General features: G+C 41.1%; 1 protein-coding gene across 4 annotated transcripts in view; it reads right to left on the reverse strand.

Moving 5' to 3' along the window:
* Positions 1-1,874: 1,874 nt before the first annotated feature.
* ubr3 (ubiquitin protein ligase E3 component n-recognin 3) overlaps positions 1,875-21,566 on the reverse strand; it is a 325,538-nt gene continuing 305,846 nt past the window's right edge. For all 4 annotated transcript variants that reach the window (XM_078228378.1, XM_078228377.1, XM_078228376.1 and 1 more), the window contains 2 exons: positions 18,107-18,246; positions 1,875-4,368 (listed from right to left, as the gene is read on the reverse strand). In XM_078228378.1, coding sequence (XP_078084504.1) covers positions 4,251-4,368; positions 18,107-18,246 — 258 coding nt within the window. In that variant the 3' untranslated portion in view covers positions 1,875-4,250. The remainder of the gene's footprint in view (positions 4,369-18,106; positions 18,247-21,566) is intronic.

Below are 21,566 nucleotides of genomic sequence, written 5' to 3' on the forward strand. Positions count from 1 at the left end.
TTGTTGGTTGCAGACTGGTTAAACATTGAGCAAGTGGAAATTCGTTCTGTTGATGAAGGCCACTAGCTGGTCAATGGGAGCTGGTGGCCACATGCATACAGTCAGTGACATCTTTACCTATGGACATACAATGATAGCCCCAAACTCAACGGATCTCTCTGCTGGTCTGTCTGATCTGTTTGGTAGCACATAGTCGCCACTCTCTTGAACGCGGCATTGGTTATTTCCTTGATGTACTGATGGGACACAAACTGGCAGATTCCACATATGTCGCAAGGCGAACCCTTGAGAGATGTGGCACACAAAGTTGAGAACTACATTGCTGTTCAGAGCCATTGTCATTGGTTGTCCACCAACTCCCATGAATCTCAGCTTAACCCCCAAGGTGACATAGAGATCTGTGACTTGTCTCCCTGGACAGTCATAGCCTTCACTGACATTGCCACTTGGGACACCTGGAGATGGTAGCCTCTTCCATACATGAGGCAGTTGCATTTCTCCTCTGTGTCCTTCTTTGGCATGCCTACCACAAAGCTGGCCCTCTTGCTGGTCCCGAGGTTGCTGATGCCCCATTTCCAGTGCCTGGATCTCACTCCCTCTGTTGATGCTTCTCCACTTCGAGGTGCCCTGAAACCTGCCTGGATGAGGCCCATAGCAGGTATCCTCACTCCTAGTCCAAAACCTTCCATCCAGACCTCTACCTTTTTTTAATCTGTTCCTTGGGGGCAAGTGTTACATCGCCCTGGTAGCATTTTGCCCTCTTCTGCTGCCATGTAGTTAGCCCTCTGTACACCACCTACCGTTGCACAGCATGCTGGCACTCTTATGGCTGGTTGAAAGAGCCAACACTAAGCTCCTCCCACTTGTTTACTGCATTCTTTAATCAGGCCAATCTCTGATCCCTATGGTCCCAGTGTGCCATCCAAAATGCACTAGAAAATTCCGGCCAATTGATGTTTTAAATAGTTTAATGGCTGTCCCACCACATCAATGTGCAAAGTCTGCCCCCCCCCCCCCCCATCAGTAAAATCCAAAAGTAAAGATGTTGGACTTCTGGCCTAATGTGTTCTATTTGCCTTTTACAGCCCACTGTCCTCCTTTCTAAGTGGTCTGTAAAATTCTGACCCATCTGCCTCTCCATTTCCTTTATGACCTTACTTAAAATCCATAAGGCTTTTTGGACCCCCTTCTAGTTTCCACTTGCCTCTCTTTTCTAGATGCTTCGTATTTCAGGCTTGGATGCTGGTAGAGCCAGATGACGCTGCACCTTTGTGAAGTTCATAAAGGCAATTTCCAGTGCTGGTGAACTAAATGTATGTATGCCAGTACATTAACGATTTACTTCCTTTAAAAGTATCATGGTACCCAATTATCTGCTGAAACAGTACATATTGTACATCTAAACAGCAAGCTTCGGCACACCCCACAGAGTATTTCTGGTGATCATTTTTTAAAACTGAAAATTGATGTGTACACACTTAAAGATTGATGTCATGAAGACTTTTAAGTTTTTATGCTTGGGCATTTGAATGTTTCCAGATGCCACTGAAGTAGAGGGACTTCCCAACCTGAACCAATGCATATAAAAATGTTTGAGGAAATACTCCTTGGAGCAAATTCAGAGGTTGTAGCACTTGAAACCACCTGTCCTTAAATTATAAAAGACCACCATATTCCAAGTTAAGATCTGTCCGTCTCCAGCTTCAAGTGTGATAAGCAAATATACAGAACAGTTGCCAATCAGTAAACTTTTGGGTTAGTAAATTAATGTTATAAGTATCCATTACTGAAAGTAAATCTCTGCTTTCTATTTTTACCATACTGGACAAGTGAGTTGCTAGTTACTGAAAATCTTGCTTTAAAAAAGACACACATGATTTACATATTTTTATTAACATATTTTACAGTCATATTTTGATTAATCCTAAGGTTTAATTTTCAATGTGCCAGAAAATGTTCAGCTTTTACAGTAATGTACTGTATTTAACATTCATTCATACAGGATAACACACTGGTGAACACTCAACTTCTATCTCAAATTACACACCACTTTTTTTGCATGAAAATATTAATTTGTATAGTGGGTCTTAGAAAACTGAGGAAAACTAAAATAAAAATTCAGCAGCATGCATGAATTCAAGTACATTTATAAATCAACTGCATGTCTGGCAATCAAACTGCACTAGTATGGGAATAAAAAGAAAACAAAAGCCAATGACCATTTTTAAGAATCAGAGCAATAAAGAATGCTCCATTTAAAATCAGCTTAGGATGATTCATAATTAAATACCATACTCACAGCATTAGCAGGTCCAATTATACACCTGTGTTCACTGCTGTCTGGTTTGTTAGCATATACTGTAGCTAAACTGCTTAAGTCTTTAATGCTGTTTATTAGTTATATTCTGCACTGCACTCTTACAGTTCCTTTTTATTTCTAAAAAGAACACTTGACAAATTTGCCATTAGGCATTAAGTCTGGCAATTATTTTTGCACGTCAGATGATGGTATAACCATTAAATCATGAAACTTGTATAGAATTTTAAAATATTGGTTGTGAGAAATTGTATCTGAGTGAAACAAAATATTAGCTATTATACATCAATTTTCAGTAGCTCCCAATGTTTTACAAAGATCAACCATTGCAAACAATCTCACAAGCCAGTCCATGATGATTCTTGATAGGACCAAGCTTGTAATGATTCTCTTTTCTGCATTTATGAGTTATAGCATTCAATGAATTATTTCCCTGAATATGTAATTTTATTAAATTCTTTGTAGTTTTTTTGTCATTTAGTAGACATAATCTTTTGTTGACAGGTCTGTGTGCCTTTGCATTGGATATAAATATGACTGAAATGCTTCCTTCCTTTGAACACCAAAAACAAAACAAAACTTATTTTATGCAGTTTTGCAACTAGACATTTAAAAATGTCTAAACTAGCTATACTTTAGTCAAAAGCTGAAAATTTGCTAAAGTCTGCTGAATTTTTAAAAAAGGAAAAAAGTAAACAAAATGCAAGATTTCAGATCTCCAAAATCACTGATATTTTTATCATGAAAGGACAACATGAGAAGTGTCCACATCACCTTGCAGTTAAATTCTGAATATCAACTGCATTTTGGCCGTGAAGATATATTAGGACTGCTCATTTCCCACAATGATCTGAATTTCTACTGTTTAGTAAATCAGATAGAAATGGTAGTAATTACACTGCACAACTGCAATACGATTAAACCTAAAGTTGAAAGTGCTAATCGGAAACAGAAATTTGCGTTAGGGAAGCAGATGTACTTCAGTTCTAATCATTGTATAACATACCAATGTCAAGGTTGCACGTCTGTAATTAGAACATTCTTAGTTTTATATGGTGACCAAACTTAGTAAACACACTATCTTCATAAGGTGCTTAGAAACTTTCAAAGCATAAAGCTAGGCTCCCAAATTAGCAATTGGTTAAAAAATGTATTTGTTCTGTTATTAGCAGCAGTCAGTTCCAAACATTTATTTTTCTCAGTTACCTTCAACAAAATAAGAAACAAGACTTCCTGAGACTGAACGTTTTACAGCCTAATTTTCTTTTAATTCAGAAGTTTCTACAGATTGAAGCCTTCTCTTGTATAATTGTTTTAAGTAAACTGGGCAAGTTACAATAAACTTAGTAAGAATTATTATGGCCAGAGTAATAAATCAAAACCTCTCAAAACTAAGGAAAAACTCAGCACAAACCTATCAGAAAAAATGTCACAACAGATGCAGCAGGCTTCAAATAAAAATTTTCTAAATAATGTATCGCTATCAAGTGTATATGACCAGGTTTTATCCTCCTTCAGTACTCTTCCTAATGAAAAGGAATCAACAACCAACTCTTCAAAAATTACACACTGTATCTGTCTTGGCCATATACTATAAACATTGCATCAATTTTAATGAGGGACACATATGAATTCAAATTGTGCTTATTTGTACTCATACATTGCTACAATTGCTTCAATATGACTAATAAATAATAGGCTCTTTACTTTATAGAAGATATTTTAGCACATTTCTGGACACAGGCTTTTAGGTTTGCTGGGATTTTTCACACAGTGCCATAAAGTGATATTAATAGCACCTTTGCATATGCAGAATAATGATTTTTGTGGATTGCTTTTTAACAAAATGGCTACTTTTAAAAATAAACTCCGTAACATTTGTATGAACTAGAGCTTCTTGATGGCCATGTTTCAGGAAAGATGTGCAAGTCAGTTATAATCCATTGTAATGTGGCCCCCATCTTTTATTGATGTGATCAAAGGTGTGTGTCACCCATTGTTGCTCCAAAACTTTATAGCGTTCGTTGCACAGGTACAGTGGTTTGCCACGTCTGCAAATGAAAGAAAAAAATCAAGTTTTAAGAAATACAACATAAAATACATGTTTTAATTAATCTTGGCTCTGTCGTACAGTACTGGTATTAAAATGGATCGATGGTGTAATCTACTCTAGTATTGTATGCAGATAAATTAAATAATATTTGGTAGGTGAGAGAAGAATTGCAATTTTATCTAGGAAGGCTCAAAATTCCTCTTTTATATCCCTCTATCTTAATGCCACACTTTCAGCTAATCCAGTTGCCAGAACAAGACCAAGTGTAGTGGTGGTGTAGTGATAATGTCACCGGGCTAGTAGGCCAGAGGCCCAGGCTAATACTCTGAGGACATGGATTGAATCTCACCACAGCAGTTATTGGAATTTAAATAATAAATCTGGAATTAGAGAGCTAGTCTTGGTAAGAATGACCATGAAACCATTGTCGATTGCCATAAATACCCATCTGGTTCACTAATCCCCTCTCGGGGAGGAAATCTGACTTCCTTACGGGTCGGGACCCCAGATCCACAGCAATGTGGTTGACTCTTAAACGTCCTCTGAAATGGCCGAGCAAACTACTCAATCATATCAAACCACTACGAAATATACACATGAGACCAGATGAATCACCCAGCATCAACCTCGGCACCGGAAATGACAATGGCAAATCCAGCTCTGTCACCCCTGCAAAGTTCTCCTTATTAACATCTGGGGGCTAGTGCTTAAATTGGGAGAGCTGTGCCACAGACAAGTCAAGCAACAGCCTGACATACATACTCATGTAGTCATACCTGTCATGGATCTGCCTAGTAACAGCAGTAACAAGAATTTAACATGGCATGATAGGATGCAATCTGCCCAGCAACAGGTAGAAATTGCCTAGCAGTAGCCATCATTCAAAAGGTGTGATTTTCTTGTAACGAGATTAGCAGGCATCTAGACAGAACCAGGTGTAAATTGTCCTAGTAGTAGGAAACAGCTTACCCAGACGACAGAGATCAGTGGTGGTATACACATGCTAATGTCTAGAATCCAAAATTTTGAGAGATGCAGACAGCCAAATACACAAAAGGAAGAATCAAAGAGGAAAAATTGTATTATTGGTAGCAGCAGGCAGGCCAGTTTACATCTAACAGCTGTTACATCTGATACACCTGTTACATCTTGCAGCCAAGAAGCCGATTCACATCTAGTAGCCAGAGAGGCCAGTCCACAATTGACAACCGGGAGGCTGGGCCCACATCTGTGTCTTAAGAGCCAAGGCAGTGCAAAAACCTTCATGAAGGCAGTTTAAATATCTTCGCTGGACCAGAAAAAGGTGTTTCCAAGACTTGTACTGTGTACGAACTATAAGCTGGATTTGACATATTGATTTATTTAATTTGGATGTTGTTTGGGAAGGAGGAAGTCTCAAAAAGTTCAAGGACCTTACATATTTTGGAACAAGGTAGTAATTTCTACATAAACCATGTGTATGTTTAGTGATTCATATGCTTAATTCTCTTAGAGAACTGTGGTATTTTACTTGTGTATTTGTTTAATTTAATAAATAATCTTTAATAATTGTTATGCAATGAGTGGACTGGTTCTTCTCGCTGGGGTTTCACGTGACTTCTCACACTATTCCAAAAACAAAACTAAACACCACCATAAACTGATGCTTCAAGTGGGGACACCCTCACAGATAACATCAGCATGGTTTGTGACATACCTTACAGACAATGTCCCAGATACCACCATCACTGGATAGGTTCAGAGGTGACGGCACAGTTTTATAACCTCAATCTTCAACACACACTGCTAATACAAAGTAGCAATCAACCAAGCCAATAAAGTATTGAGCTACATGGCTAAAGCAATAGAATATGTCAGATGAAGCTGTGACTGAATTGTAAATGCTCTGGTCAGACAACACTTATGTATTGCATCATATTCTGGTTGCTAGGATGCAAAGGCTATGAGGTGATCTCAGTGTCAATAGTCTGAACAATGAGGGAAGATTGGAGAAACCTAAACTTTTCAGCCTGGAAACAAGCAGCGGAATTCTACTGCCCCGCCCACCAGCGAATCGGAGCGGGCGACGGGCGGACAATGAAATGTCCATTGACCTCCGGCAGGAATTTCCCGTCTCGCTCGAGTGAGGCTGTAAAATCCCACCCAAGATATCTTTAAGGACTTTATCAAGGACTTTATAGTGGAGTATTTACAAAGCAGTGGCAGGATCAGACAGAGTCAGCATGGATTTATGAAGGGGAAATCATGCTTGACAAATCTGTTGGAATTCTTTGAAGATGTAACTAGTAGAGTTGACAAGTCGATGTATATTTGGACTTTCAGAAAGTGTTTGACAAAGCCCCGCACAAGAGATTATTGTGCAAGATTAAAGCGCATGGGATTGGGGCAAGTGTATTGAGATGGACAGAAAACTGGTTGGCAGAGAGTAAACGAAGAGTAGAAATTAATGGGTGCTTTTCAAATTGGCAGGCAGTAACTAGCGGGGTGCCACAGGGATCGGTGCTGGGACCCCAGTTATTCACAATATATATTAATGATTTGGATGAGGGAACAAAATATAACATCACAAAGTTTGCACATGATGCCAAGATGGGTGGGAGGGTGAACTGTGACGAGGATGCAGAGATCCTTCAACATGATCTGGACAGGTTGGGGTGAGTGGGCAAATCAATGGCAGATGCAGTATAATTTGGATAAATGTGAGGTTATTCACTTTGGAAGCAAAAACAAGGCGGCAGATTACCTGAATGGCTGTAAACTGGGAGAGGGCAGTGTGCAGCGGGACCTGGGTATCGTTGTGCACCAGTCGCTGAAGGTAAGCATGCAGGTGCAGCAGGCAGTAAAGAAGCAAATGGTATGTTTTAGACATAGAAGACACAGAATCCTACAGTGCAGAAGGAGACCATTCGGCCCATCAAGTCTGCACCGACCACAATCCCACCCAGGCCCTATCCCCATGCATTGACTTTAGCCCCTAAGGGGCAATTTTAGCATGGCCAATCCACCTAACCCGCACATTTTTGGACTATGGGAGGAAACCAGAGCACCCAGAGAAAACCCTCGCAGACATGGGGAGAACATACAAACTCCACATAGACAGTGACCCAGGCCAGGAATCGAACCCGGGTCCCTGGCGCTGTGAAGCAGCACTGTGCTACCGTGCCACCCATTGTTGGCCTTCATTGCGAGAGGTTTCAAGTATAGGAGCAGGGATGTGTTGTTGCAATTATACAGGGCCTTGGTCAGGTCATACCTAGAATATTGTGTGCAGTTTTGGTCTCCTTTTCTGAGGAAGGATGTTCTTGCTCTCGAGGGAGTGCAGTGAAGGTTTACTAGACTGAATCCGGGGATGGCGGGTCTGATGTATGAGGAGAGATTGACTAGGTTAGGATTATTTTCGCTGGAGTTCAGAGAATGAGGGGGGATCTCATAGAGACTTATAAAATTCTAACAGGACTAGGCTGGGTAGATGCAGGGAGGATATTACCGATGGTGGGGGAGTCCAGAACCAGGGGTCACAGTCTGAGAATTCGGGGTAGACCATTTAGGTGGAGGTGAGGAGACATTTCTTCACCCAAAGAATGGTGAGCCTGTGGAATTCATTACCACAGGAAGTAGTTGATGCCAAAACATTGAATGTATTCAAGAGGCAGCTAGATATAGCACTTGGGGCGAACAGGATCAAAGGTTATGGGAAGTAGGATTAGGCCTCTGAGTTGGACGATCAGCCATGATCGTAATGAATGGTGGAGCAGGCTCGAAGGGCCAAATGGCCTTCTCCTGTTTCTATGTTTCTAGCTCAGAGATTATTTTAGAGGTACATAACACAGTTAAGGAAGTGTAAAAAGTAAATCTGAAATTTTACTTTAAGTTAAATTATGGGTATAGGACAAAGAGATTCAGATTAATCTCAGTTAAATATAAATTTAGTGCTGATGATGGGAATGGTAGCACTGTAGTTATGTTACTGGACTACTAATCTAGAGGCCTGGACTATGTTCACCAATAACCTGCTCAAGAATGCTAGTTTGGGTTCTATCAAGGCCACTCAGCTCTAGACCTGATTACAGCCTTGCTTTACACAGGAACAAATGAGTTGAATTCCAGAGGTGAGGCAAGAGTGACTATCCTCAACATCAAAATATTATTTGATGTGTGCGACATCAAGGAGCCCTAAGAAAACTGAAGTCAATGGGAATCAGGGAAAACCTCCCACTGGCTTGAGTCCTACCTAGCACAAAGGAAGATGGATGTGGTTATTGGTGGCCAATCATTTCAGTCCAAGGCAATGATCTTCAGCTGTTTAATCAATAATATTCCCGCCATCATAAAGTCAGTAGTGGTGATGTTTGCTGATGATTGTAGAGCGGTCGAGTCCATTTCCTCAGATACTGAAGCAGTTGTGCAGCAACTTTGAGACTTGAACTGATAAGTAATATTCATGCTGCAGAAGTTTCATCAGCAACAATAGAAAACTTATCTTCCTTTGAAGACTGAAAATTGAACAGTATTCCAACCACTGAATTCCCCATCAACATCCTGGGGGGTTACCAATGAATGACCAGAGGCTTAACACGGCCAGTCATATAAATACTATGGCTACAAGAGCAGATCAAAGGCCAGGAATTCTGAGGCAACTAACTGGCCTCTTGACTCCTTAAAGCCTGTCCAGAATCTATTATGCACAAGTCAGGAATACACCCTACTAGCCTGGTTGACTGCTAGAGTCATGCTTTTCAGTCTGGAAACAAGATGCCTAAGAGATTATCTTAGAGTTATTCAAGACAGTTAAGACAATACAGTCACCACCAAAGAAGTTTGACAACATTCAGGACTGAATAATCGACTTGGCTAACACTAAATCCCCACCATAAACATTTACTTCCTCCACTAGCAGTGCACAGCAACAGCACTGAGTAACAAGATGCACTGCAGCAACTCATTAAGCCTCCTTCGACAGCACCTTCTAAACCTGCAAACTCTACCACACAGAAGAGGGCAGGAGGCACGTGAGAATATCACCACCTGCAATTTCCCCTTCAAGGGGAAATTGCAGGTGGTGACACATCATCCTGACTTGGAAATATATCACCATTTCTCCTCACTGTTGCTGGGTCAAAATACATTAGAACAAAGGAGCAGGAGTGGGCTATTTGGCCCATCGAGCCTGCTCTGTCATTCAAACGGGTCATGGTTGATCATCTACTTATATTACCATTTTTCTCAATTGTCCCCCTATCCCTTGGTGTCATTAATACTCAGAAATCTATCAATTTCTACCTTGAACATATTCAAAGATTGAACTTCCACAGCCGAAGGGGTAGAGAATTCTAAAGATTCACCACCCTCTGAGTGAAAGAATTGCTCCTCATTGGAACCTTAAGTGGCCTAGCCTCTCATTATGAGACTTTGTCCTCTGGTGTTCCCCCCCACCTCCGCTTATTCTGAGACTGTGTCCTATGTTGCACCCCCCAAAAAAAAACAATTTTGTAAATTTCAATAAGATCCAAGTGTCATTCTTGAAAACTCCGGAGAATACAGGGCCAGTTTCCTGAATCTCCACACAACATAATTCCGCCATCCTAGGGGTTAGTCTGGCAAAACTCCACTGCACTCTCTCTATGACAAGTACATCCTTCCTCGGATAAACACTCCAGGTGCAGTCCCACCAATGCTTGAAACAATTGAAGCAAGGTTGCTTTACTTTTACTCAAATCCTCCCTGATGAAGGTCAACATGCCAATTGCTTTCCTTGTTGCTTGCTGCAATTGCATGCCAGCTTTTAATGACTTATGGACAAGGACCTTGGTCCCATTGGACACCAACACTTGCCAAATAGTTACCATTTAAGAAATCCTCGGCCTTTCTGCTTTTCCTGCCAAAGTGGATAACCTCACACTTATTCACATTATATTCTATCTGTCATGCTCTTGCCAACTTACTTAGCCTATCCAAATTCCCTTGAAGCCTCCTTGCATCCTCCTCACAACTCACATTCCCACTTGGTTTTGTGTTATCACCAAATTTGAAAACATTACATTTGGTCCAAACAATCATCCAAATCAATTATATAGATTATTACAGTGCGACATAATCAATTATATAGCACTGATCCTTGCTGTGGCCCATGGGTAAGTGCCTGCCATCCTGAGAATGATCCGTTTATTCCTACTCGCTGTTTTCTGCTACCAAATAAACCTTTTGGACTTTAACTGGTGTTGTGAGACTACTTACTGTGCCTACCCCAGTCCAACGCCGGCAACTCCACTTCATGTTTTCTGTCTGTTAACCAATTTTCAATCCATAGCAGTATATTATCCCAATCTTGTGTACTCCAATTTTGTTGACTATCCTGTGTGGGACCTTACCAAAAGCCTTCTGAAAATCCAAATATACATCCATAGGTTCTCCTTTATCTATGTTACAAATAACATCCTCAAAAAACTCCAAAAGAATTGCCAAACATGATTTCCCTTTCATAAATCGATGTTGACACTGCCCAATAATCTCATTATTTTCAGTGTCCAGATATCACATTCTTTATAATAGATTCTAACATTTCCCTACCACTGAAGTCAAACTAACAGGTTTGTAGTTCTCTTGCTCTCCCTCCATTCTTAAATAGTGGGGCTACTTTTGCCACTTTCCCGTCTGCAAAAACCTTTCCAGAATTTATAAAATTTTGAAAGATAACCACCAATCCACCATCTATATAGCCACTTCTTTCAATGTTCTGGAATGTAGCTCATCAGGTTCAGCAGATTAATTAACTTTCAATCCAATTAATTTTTCAAATATCACCTCCTTATTAATACCAATTTCTTTCAATTCCTCATTTTCACAAGTCCCTTGGTTCTAGTATTTCTGGGAGATTTTCTATACCTTCCTCAATTAAGACTGACACAAAATAATTGTTTAGTTTCTCCATCATTTCCCTATTCGCCATTATAAACTGTCCAGTCTCTGCCTGTAATGGATTCACATTTCTCTTTGTTAATCTTTTCCTTTTCACATACCTAAAGAAACTTTAACAGTCCACTTATATGTTATGTTAACTTACATTCATATTCTCTTTTCCCTTTATTAGTTTCTTGGTGATCCTTTGCTGGATTCTAAATTATTCCCAATCCTCAGGCTTACCATTTTTTCTAGCAATCTTATAAGACACTTCCTTTGTCATGCAATCTTTAACTTCTTTCGTTAGCCGCATATGATTCATCTTTCCTGTTGGGCTTTTGTGTCTTACAGGAATGTATAATTGTGGTAGAGTACGTAATACTTCTTTAGATACTAGCCATTGCTTGTCACCATCAACTCTTTTAATGTATTTTCGCAATCCACCATAGCTACTTACCCCTATTATCTTCATAATTTCCTTTGTTCAGCTTTAGGAGCCTAGTTTCAGAATGAACTGTTTAACTTTTAAGCTTAATGTACAACTCGTCATATTATGGTTACTATTTCCTAGAAGTTCTTTGCAGCAAGATTAGTTGCCCTTGAGGAGGTGATGGTAAGAGGCTTTCTTGAATTGCTGCAGTCTCTGAGGTGTAAGTACACCCACAGTGCTCTTAAGGAGGGAGTGCCAGGATTTTGGCCCAGTGACAGTAAAGGAACAGGGATATATTTTCAAGTCAGGAGGTGAGTGGCTTGGAGGGGAACTTCCAGATGGTGGTGGTCACAGGCATCTGCTGCTCTTGCCCTTCTAGACGATAGTGGTTGTGGGTTTGGAAGGTGCTGCCTAAGGAACCTTGGTTCCTGTAGTGCATCATATAAATGATACACATGGCTGTCACTGTTCACCGGTGGTGGAGGGATTGAATGTTCGTGGAAGAGGTAGAAATCAAGTGGGCTGCTTTGTCCCGGATGGTGTCAAGCTTTTTGAGTGTTGTCGGAGCTGCATTTATCCAGGCAAGTGGAGACTATTCCATTACACTCCTGACTTGTGCCTTTTAGATGGTGAACAGGCTTTGGGGAGTTAGGAGGTGAGTTACTCACCGCAGGATTCCTAGCCTTTGACTTGCTCTGGTAGCCACAGTATTTATATGGCCTGTCTAGTTCAGTTTCTGATCAATGATAACCCCCAGCTTGTTGAAAGTGGGGGATTCAGCAATGGTAATGCCACTTAATGTTGGGGTCATGGTTAGATCCTCTCTTGTTGGAGATAGTCATTGCCTAACACTTGTGTGGCGTGAATGTTACTTTCCACTCGTGAACCCAAGCCTGGATGTTTTCCAGATCTTGCTGCATTTGGACTCGGACTGCCTCAGTATCTGAGGAGTTGCGAATAATACTGAACATTGTGCAGTAAATCAGCGAACATCCCCACTTCTGACCTTATGATGTGAGGATGGTCATTGATAAAGCAGCAGAAGATGGCTGGGCCTAGGACACTATTCTGAGGAACTCCTGCAATGATGTCCTGAAGCTGAGATAACTGACTTTCAAACTCTACAACCATTTCCCTTGGTATTCCTTGGTCAGGTACGACTCCAACCAGCGGAGGGTTTTCCCCAATTTTCATTGACTCCAGTTTTGCTCGGGCTCCTTGATGTCACACTTGGTTAAATGCTGCTTCGATATCAAGGGCAGTCACTCTCACCTCACCTATGGCATTCAATGCACATAGCTGAATATGTATAATAAACTTCACATACACTCAGTGAAAAGTAAATATTAATGCACTTCTAAATTGTGTTGAATATTAAATTAAACATGGGTCAGAAACCTTCTGAGCTTCCGAAGGGAATCAAAACATCAGGAGAGTTACTGTTTCTGTGACCTGAGATAACTATGTTTGCTTTCGGATTTTATATATTTTGAAATTGCCTCTATCAAAAAAAGATCCTCTGGCCCATCACATCTGTGTCAGCCCTCTGCAGGAGCAACTCAGCTCATTCGTCTCATCTATCTCTAACCCTGCAACTTTTTTCTCTTAAGATAATTATCTAATTTTGAAAGCCAGAATTGAAACAGCTGCCACCACAATTTCAGGCAGTGTGTTTCAGATCCTAACCACTTGCTGTGTAAAAACGTTTATCCTCATGCTACCTTTGTTTTTGTTACCATTCACCCGAATTCGATGTCTTCCGGTTCTCGATCCTTCTGCCAATTAAAGCAACTCCTCCCCTATCTACTCTGTCCATACCCCTTGTGATTTCAAACAGCTCCATCAAATCTCCTTTCAATCACCTCTTCTCTATGGTGAATAGCCTCAGATTTTCCAATTTATCCTTGTAACTGAAATCCCTCAATCCCTGGCATAATTCTTGGAAAACTTTTCTGCACACTCTCCTACAACCTCACATCTATTCTAAAGTAGGATGCCAAGAATTGGACACAGTACTTCACTTGAGGCTGAGCCAGTGTTATAAAGGTTCACTTTATAAAGGCTTTTGACACAGTGACACTGATGAAACAATTACATTTTTACAAGAATCGGGATAGTGCAGGTGGTGATCGGGTGCACCTGCTGCTCTTTTTATTCTAAGTGGCCAATTTTCTGGATTTGGAAGGTGCTATTGAATGAGCCTTGTTGAGTTGCTGCAATGTATCTTGAGCATGGTACACACTGTTGACACTGCATCAGTGGTTTCTGGGGATTGAATGTTTAAAGTGGTGGAAGGGATGCCAGTCAAACAAACTACTTCATCCTGGATGGTGTCGAGCTTCTTGAGTGTTGTTGGAGCTGCATTCATCCAGGCAAGTGCAGAGTATTCCACCACACTGCTGACTTGTGCTTTGCAGATGGTGGACAGTGTTTGGGGAGTCAGGTGGTGAAATACTCACCACAGAATTTACAGTCTATGGCCTCCTCTTGTAGACACAATATTTACATAGTTCATGCGTTTAAGTTTATGATCAATGGTAACCACCACCCCCCAGAATATTGATAGTGAGGGATTCAGCAGCAATGGTAATGTCTTTTAATGTCATGTTGAGATGATTAAGATATTTTCTTGTTGAAGATGGCCATTGCCTGGCAGTTATGTTGTCCGTATGTTACTGGCCAATTAAAAGTCCAAGCCTGAAAACTGTCTAGGTCTTGGTTCATGCAGGCAAAGACTGCTTCATTATGTGAGGCACTGTGCAAATCATCAGCCCCACTTCTGACATTGTGATGGAGAGAAGGTCATTGCTGAAGCAGCTGAAGGTGCTTGGGCTGAGGCCACTGCCCTGAGGAATTTCTGCAGCAATGTCCTTGGAATTAGATAATTGGCTTCCAAAAAATACAACCATATTCTTTTGTGCTAGGTATGACTCCAGCCAGTGGAGAGTTCTTCCTGAATTCTCATTCTCAATTTTAATAGGGTTCCTTGATGCTGCATACAGTCAAATGCTGCCTTGATGTCAACAACAGTCCCTCTCACCTCACCTCTGGAATTTAGCCATTTTGTCCATGCTTCAACCAAGACTATAACAAGTTCTGGAGTAACCCAATCTGAACATTGGTGAGCAGGTCACTGCTGAGTAAGTACCACAACACCTTCCATCATTCTGCTGATGATTGAGAGTAGATTTATAGGGTGATAAATTGGTTGGATTGGGATGTGTCCTTCTCTTTCTGGAATGGATGTATCTGGGCAATTTTCCACATTGTCAGTACCTGTGTTGTACCTGTATTGGAATAATTTGGTTAGGGAAATGACTAGTCCTGGCTACAAGACAGGAAAAACTTTTGCTATTTTATAAAATTATTTTGTTCTGGGCTGTTAAAATGGCTCCAGTTGATCACATGCTGGCTTCTGGAAGTTTCTGAATAGTTTAAAAGTGAACAAGGTCTAATAGCTCACACCAGCTGGAATGTACCACTCCTTGTATTGTATAATTATTCCAACTAAGCCAATATAATGGATTAGCATTCGTGATGTCTGCCCCAGCCAGCTATGGTCAATGGCAGCTGTTTGTGACCCCTAATTTCCAACGTGGTGCTAATGGTTCCACCACTACCTGCTTCAAAACACAGTAGATTTCAACCAGGGGTCTAGGTGGCCAAATTGCTCAAAATGAAACCACCTTGTCACAGCACCGAGACTTAGCTGTCTGACCTCCTTTAATTATATGGTTTTTGAATTTTATCTTTAGTCACGGTTTTGAGCTCAAAACAAAAGTAACATTCCAGACAAGCAGTCTGTCTCTATCTACCATTTTTTCTTTGAGAGGATGGCAGCAGGGTAGAGCTCGATTCAGATAAATTCCCTAGCGCTCATCTACACTGTGAACTACTGGAACACTGGAATTTCTGTAATGTGCCTTCAGGACTAATTCAATTCTATGTGCCTCCTACCATCATGGACGTTCTCAATTCTGGATAATGGATCACCCTTCAACAGTCAATTTACTACCCTCTGAAGGAATATGCCATTGGACTTTTGATTCTGGACTCACATAAAACCATAACTCTTATTTTTATTGTGGCCTTGTCCTGTATCCCTTTCTTTCCCTTATCCCTCTTTCATTGTATGAGTGCAAAAGGGGAGGACGTTGCAAAACCTCTTTCCTATGTTTTTATGTAAAATAAACCAACTCTCTTATTTTATCTTATCTCAGGTTTGCTGTGGGATTATATTATAGAGGTTTGGAACACTCTACACCTTTGTTTACAGATGGGTTGTGAGAGGAGAAATCAGGGCTGTTAAAATTAATCTCTTTCTCTCTGTAACAACTACAAGTGAAATGCTCTCAAGATTCATATCACTGCTGTAACAAGTGTGTTCAGCTGTTTTTTGATATCACATGGAGTGAATCAAATTTGCTGAAGATTGGCATCTGTGATGCTGGTGACCTTGGGAGGAGAACTGAGACTTCTGGCTGAAGATGGTTGCAAATATTTCTGCCTTGTCTTTTCATCTGATGTGCTGGACTCTGCAATCATTCATGATGAGTGAAGTCTTCTCCTCTTGTTTAATTGTCCATCACCAATCATGACTTGATGAGGGAGGGTCAATCCTTGGCCTTCTCCTATTTCTTATCAACATGCTGCACCTTGATGGCATCATCCAAAGGCATGGAGTTAGTTTTCATATGTATGCTGACACACACCCAGTTCTACTTCACCACCACCTCTCTCCACTGTCACTAAATTATCAGACTCCACCCTTTCTCAGATGTTTCTGCTGCTGAAGCCATCCATACCTTAATTACCTCCAGACTGGAATATTCCAACGCACTTTCTGGAAGATCTCCTACATTCTACCCTCTGAACTTCAGCTCATCTAAAACTTTGCTGCCTGTGCTTTAATTCACAGCAAATTCTGTTCCCTTATCACCCACCCTTTGCTCACTGACCTACATTGGATCCTGGTCAAGCAACATCTTTATTTTAAAATTCTCATCCTTGCTTTTAAATCCTTCCATGGTCTGCTCCCACCCCCATCTTTTATCTGATTTCATCTGATCCCACAACCCTCTGGGATATCTGTGCTGCTCTAATTCTGGCCTCTTGTACATTCCCAATTATAAGTGCTCCACCCCCGGTTGCTGTGCCTTCAGTTGCCTAGGCTGTAACTCTGGAGTTTCTTCCCTACTCCATGTCACCTCTCTACCTCACTTCATTTCTTCAAATCTACCTCTTTCAGTAAGCTGACCAAGTATTTCCTTATGTGGCCCTGTATTATACTTTGTTTTATAATGCTCCTGTGAAGTGCTTCAGGATGTTCCAATACTTTAAAGGTGCTGTATAAACATAAGTTGTTGTTATTATTTCCATTATCTCTTGTCATGTTTCCTGATTTTACTATTGAATGGGCTAGCTCTAATTTTAAAATAATGTCACCATGTTCGAAATTCTTCCAGCGGGAAAATAGTTCTTATGTAGCTCAGCCAGCAATTTCTTTTTATTCATTCGTGGGACATGGCATCGCTGGCTGACCAGCATTTATTGCCCATCCTTGGAGGGAAGTTGCTGTGGCTCTGGAGTCACATGTAGCCAGACCAGGTAAGGACGGCAGATTTCCTTTCCTAAAGGACATTAGTGAACCAGATGGGTTTTTCCGACATTCAACAATGGTTTCATGATCATCAGTAGATTCTTAATTCCAGATATTTTTTATTGAATTCAAATTCCACCACCTGTTATGGCGGGATTCGAATCCCGGTCCCCAGAACATTAGCTGAGTTTCTGGATTAATAGTCGAGCAATAATACCACTAGGCCATCGCCTCCCCAAAATCTTTTTGTCATTCTAAACACTTAAATTGGACCATTCCCCAACCTTGAAATTCAAAGGAATATAGCTGTAAAAATCTTGCCATGGCCAGTCTTATTTACAACGTGCATAAAGTACCACTTCTGCGGCTATAATGTATAGGTCAAGCCCGGGAGTCCGTTAACGACTGGCCTGAGTGGAACCAGTTGGTTTTAAACCCCCTGCTGCTCCCTCCCCGTTGGGCAAACTTCCACTTGCTTAATAGGGGAGCTCACTCTCTACGAGCCAAAGGGGAGATCTACTAATGATTCCCCTGTGGCCATCATAGCAATAACCAAGTTTATGCAGCCCATTCTCATAATTTATACCTTTAAGCTCCAGTATCACCTGGTGAATCTGTGCTGTACCCCTCCAAGGTAAATATACGAACGTTAATGACCAGTTGTATTTTTAGGACAATTCAAAAGATTTATGTTCACAAATTCACATCTGAATTCATTTCTCTGTATTATTAGTCAAGGCCTCAGATTATAGTTCAGTAACACATCACTGTGATAGTCTCAAATCAAGAAACACTACTGAAACGTATTACCTTAGATCTCTGTCCTCTTCACCATGAGCATCAAGATAGACGGATCCCCACAAGCAAAACCGGTGACCACGAATGACGATGATTACGGAGGCATTAATCAGAAGAAATATTCCGGTTCCTGCTCCACAGTTCTGGGAATGCTGGTACATATTATAAAAGATTTAGAATTAAGTAATTCTTACAAATATTTATTCCTAAATTAACTAAAGTGCCAAAGACAACCAGGTTAATTTTTACTTTTGACACAGGTAGAAAACAGCCCACCCAATTTATTTTCAGCGTTATCAATCCAATGCCTAACTGCTGGCTTTCAGCCTATGTCAAAGTGTAAATTAGTTCCAACAGTCTATGACAGCATTTTATGGAAATTAGTTCATTGATCAAGCACAATTTTCATTATCATCAATTGATTCAATTTTGTATGTTTTACCATTCCTTTTATCCAAATATTCTTTAGTGTCAGCTGTGGCTCAGTTGGTAGCACATCTGCCTCTGAACCACGACATTTCTGGTTTAAGTCTCACTCCAGTGACTGAGTGCAAAAATCAAGGCTAACACTTCAGTACTGTACGGAGTGCTGCATTGTCAGAGGTCTAAGCCCAGTAAGAAGTCTCACAACACCAGGTTAAAGTCCAACAGGTTTATTTGGTAGCAAAAGCCACTAAACTTTCGGAGCGCTGCCCCTTCGTCAGGCGAGTGGGAGTTCTGTTCACAAACAGGGCATATAAAGACACAAACTCAATTTACAAGATAATGGTTGGAATGCGAGTCTTTACAGGTAATCAAATCTTAAAGGTACAGACAATGTGAGTGGAGAGAGCGTTAAGCACAGGTTAAAGAGATTAACCTGTTAAAGAGATTTAAGGATTAAAGAGATTAAACACAGGTTAACCTGTGCTTAACGCTCTCTCCACTCACATTGTCTGTACCTTTAAGACTTGATTACCTGTAAAGACTCGCATTCCAACCATTATTTTGTAAATTGAGTTAGTGTCTTTATATGCCCTGTTTGTGAACAGAACTCCCACTCACCTGACGAAGGGGCAGCGCTCCGAAAGCTAGTGGCTTTTGCTACCAAATAAACTGTTGGACTTTAACCTGGTGTTGTGAGACTTCTTACTGTGTTTACCCCAGTCCAACGCCGGCATCTCCACATCATGAAGTCTAAGCTGCCATCTTTCAGATGGTACAGTGGCGTAGTGGTTATGTTACATGGCTAATAGACCAGGATTACAATCCAGAGACACCATGGCAGCTGTGGGAAATTAAATTCAGTAAATTAAATAAAGCTGAATAAAAGCTGGTCTGTGACCATGAAACCATTGGCCTGTTGTAAATACCCATCTAGTTCTCTAATATCCTCCATGGAAGGAAAGCTGCTGCCCATACCCAGTCTCGCTGACACGAGACTCTTAACTGCCCTCTGAAAAGGCCCAGCAAGTCATTCAGTTGGACTCAAGGAGACAGGTCACCACCAGGTATCAAGGGTCAATTAGGGATGGGTAAGAAATGCAACACTCATCCTATGAATGAATGTAAAAATAAAATCAGGCTCATCCAACGTGCAGACCATGGGCTGGATGTGACCCACCAAGCCCCGTAAAGTGGCAGTTTTCCAAATGTCGGTAAGTGCAATGGAAGATTCGGAAAGAAACTGCTCCTGGAATCACAGGCTATATTTCTCCTTTGCTGCTGATAAACTCCTGGATTAGCCTTGCAGCAGCGAATGTGGGAGAGATGCAGTCTGTGATTGGAGGGGCAGTAACAGTGGTGGCAGTGAGGGGGCTCCAGAGAAGTGAGGGGTGAAGGAACAAGAGGCAGAGGGAGAGCCAATGCCATGCTGTGCTGGGCTGGGCCGGGCTATGTGGGGAGAGACCCACTTTGTGCTGAGCAGTGTGGGGAGAGACCTGCACTGTGCTGGGCAGTGTGGGGAGAGCCTGCTCCATGCTGGGCAGTGTGGAGAGTGACCCGCTCCGTGCTGGGCCAGGAGCTGCTGGATCCGATGGTGTGGGCAGGGTATCGGGGGGGGGGGGGGGGGGGGGTTTGGTGGTGAGGATGAAAAGACTCGCTGCCCAGGGATGTGGGAGAAGGAGTGTGAGAGAGATTGCGAGTGAGTTAGTGTGGGAGAGAGTAAGAGTGTGAATGACTAAGCATTGGAGAGAGTGAGCGAGGAGAGAGAGTGAATATGGCAAAGAGAATAACTGTGAGAGAGTGAGTGTGCGAGAAAATGAGTGAGTGACTGGGAGAGTGAATGAGTGTGCGAGAGAGAGTGAGTGAGTGTGCAAGACCCCACCCAGTACAAAGGTTGGACAATCTGCATTAAACCACCTGCCTGCTCAGGTGGATGTAAAAGATCCCATGGCATTATTTGAACAACAGTGTTGGAGTCATCCCTGGTGCCCTGGCTAATATTTATCCTTAAATCAACACCACAAAAACAAATTATCTGGTCATTATCTCAGTGCTATTTGTGGGAGTTTACTGAGTGCAATAGCAATTACTGAAGAGTGATTTGAAATGGCTGGTGGTCATGAAATGTGTCCTATAAATACAAGTCTTTCCTTTTTTGAATTAGTTCATTGCATACCTCATTTAAGAATACCAGATGTCTAAAAAAGAGCCAACAGCACCATAACAATGTTTAAGTTAATGATTGAGTGAATGGGCCCCTCTAACCAACTATTAAAATAAATCTAAATGTTTGAAAATTGTAATATTAAAAAATTTAAAAGGAACAGTATAGCATTAAAGGATGGACTGCTGTATGTTGCCCATTACTGTAAAACACCTAGTGGTCAGTTTTCATGTATATTGAGAGAGATATTTAATGATGTGAGATGTGAAGACCCACAATTCCATGTTGCTATTTGTCTCTCAGACCAAAAAGACTTGCATTTATATAGCACCTTTCATGAGCACTATTCATCCTAAAATACTTTACAAAATGTAGTCACCATTGTAATGTAGGAAACACAGCAGCTAATGTGCACAAAGCGAACTGCAATAAATGGTAACATGTTAAAGACCAGATAATCTGTTTTAGAGATGTTGATTGAGAGAGAAATACTGGCCAGGATACCAGTGATAACTCTCTTGCCCTTCTTCGAGATAATTCTGATTCACAGGCAAGACTACTGCCAACTGAGACACAGCTGACACATGACAATAATGATGAGCAAAGGTGTAACAAATTGCCTCGAGATAGTGCCTTTAACACAAAAAATCAGAAAAGGTGGGGAAAGAAAAATCACACAGTAAGCCAGTCAGAATGAGTTAATTTATCTTCCCAAACTCACACAGAGGAACATAATATGTTGCAAAATATACCCCATGGCCAGCTGAAGATGGAAGTGCAATGTGGAAATACAGTGCAACATGTTTGTCTAAGCAGCTTCATTATAAATGGGGCAAAAGAATTTAGAATGGAAGTGTAAAACAATTAGCATTTATATAATGCCTT

Source organism: Mustelus asterias, chromosome 14 (assembly GCF_964213995.1).
Source record: "Mustelus asterias chromosome 14, sMusAst1.hap1.1, whole genome shotgun sequence".
NCBI classification, from domain to species: domain Eukaryota; kingdom Metazoa; phylum Chordata; class Chondrichthyes; order Carcharhiniformes; family Triakidae; genus Mustelus; species Mustelus asterias.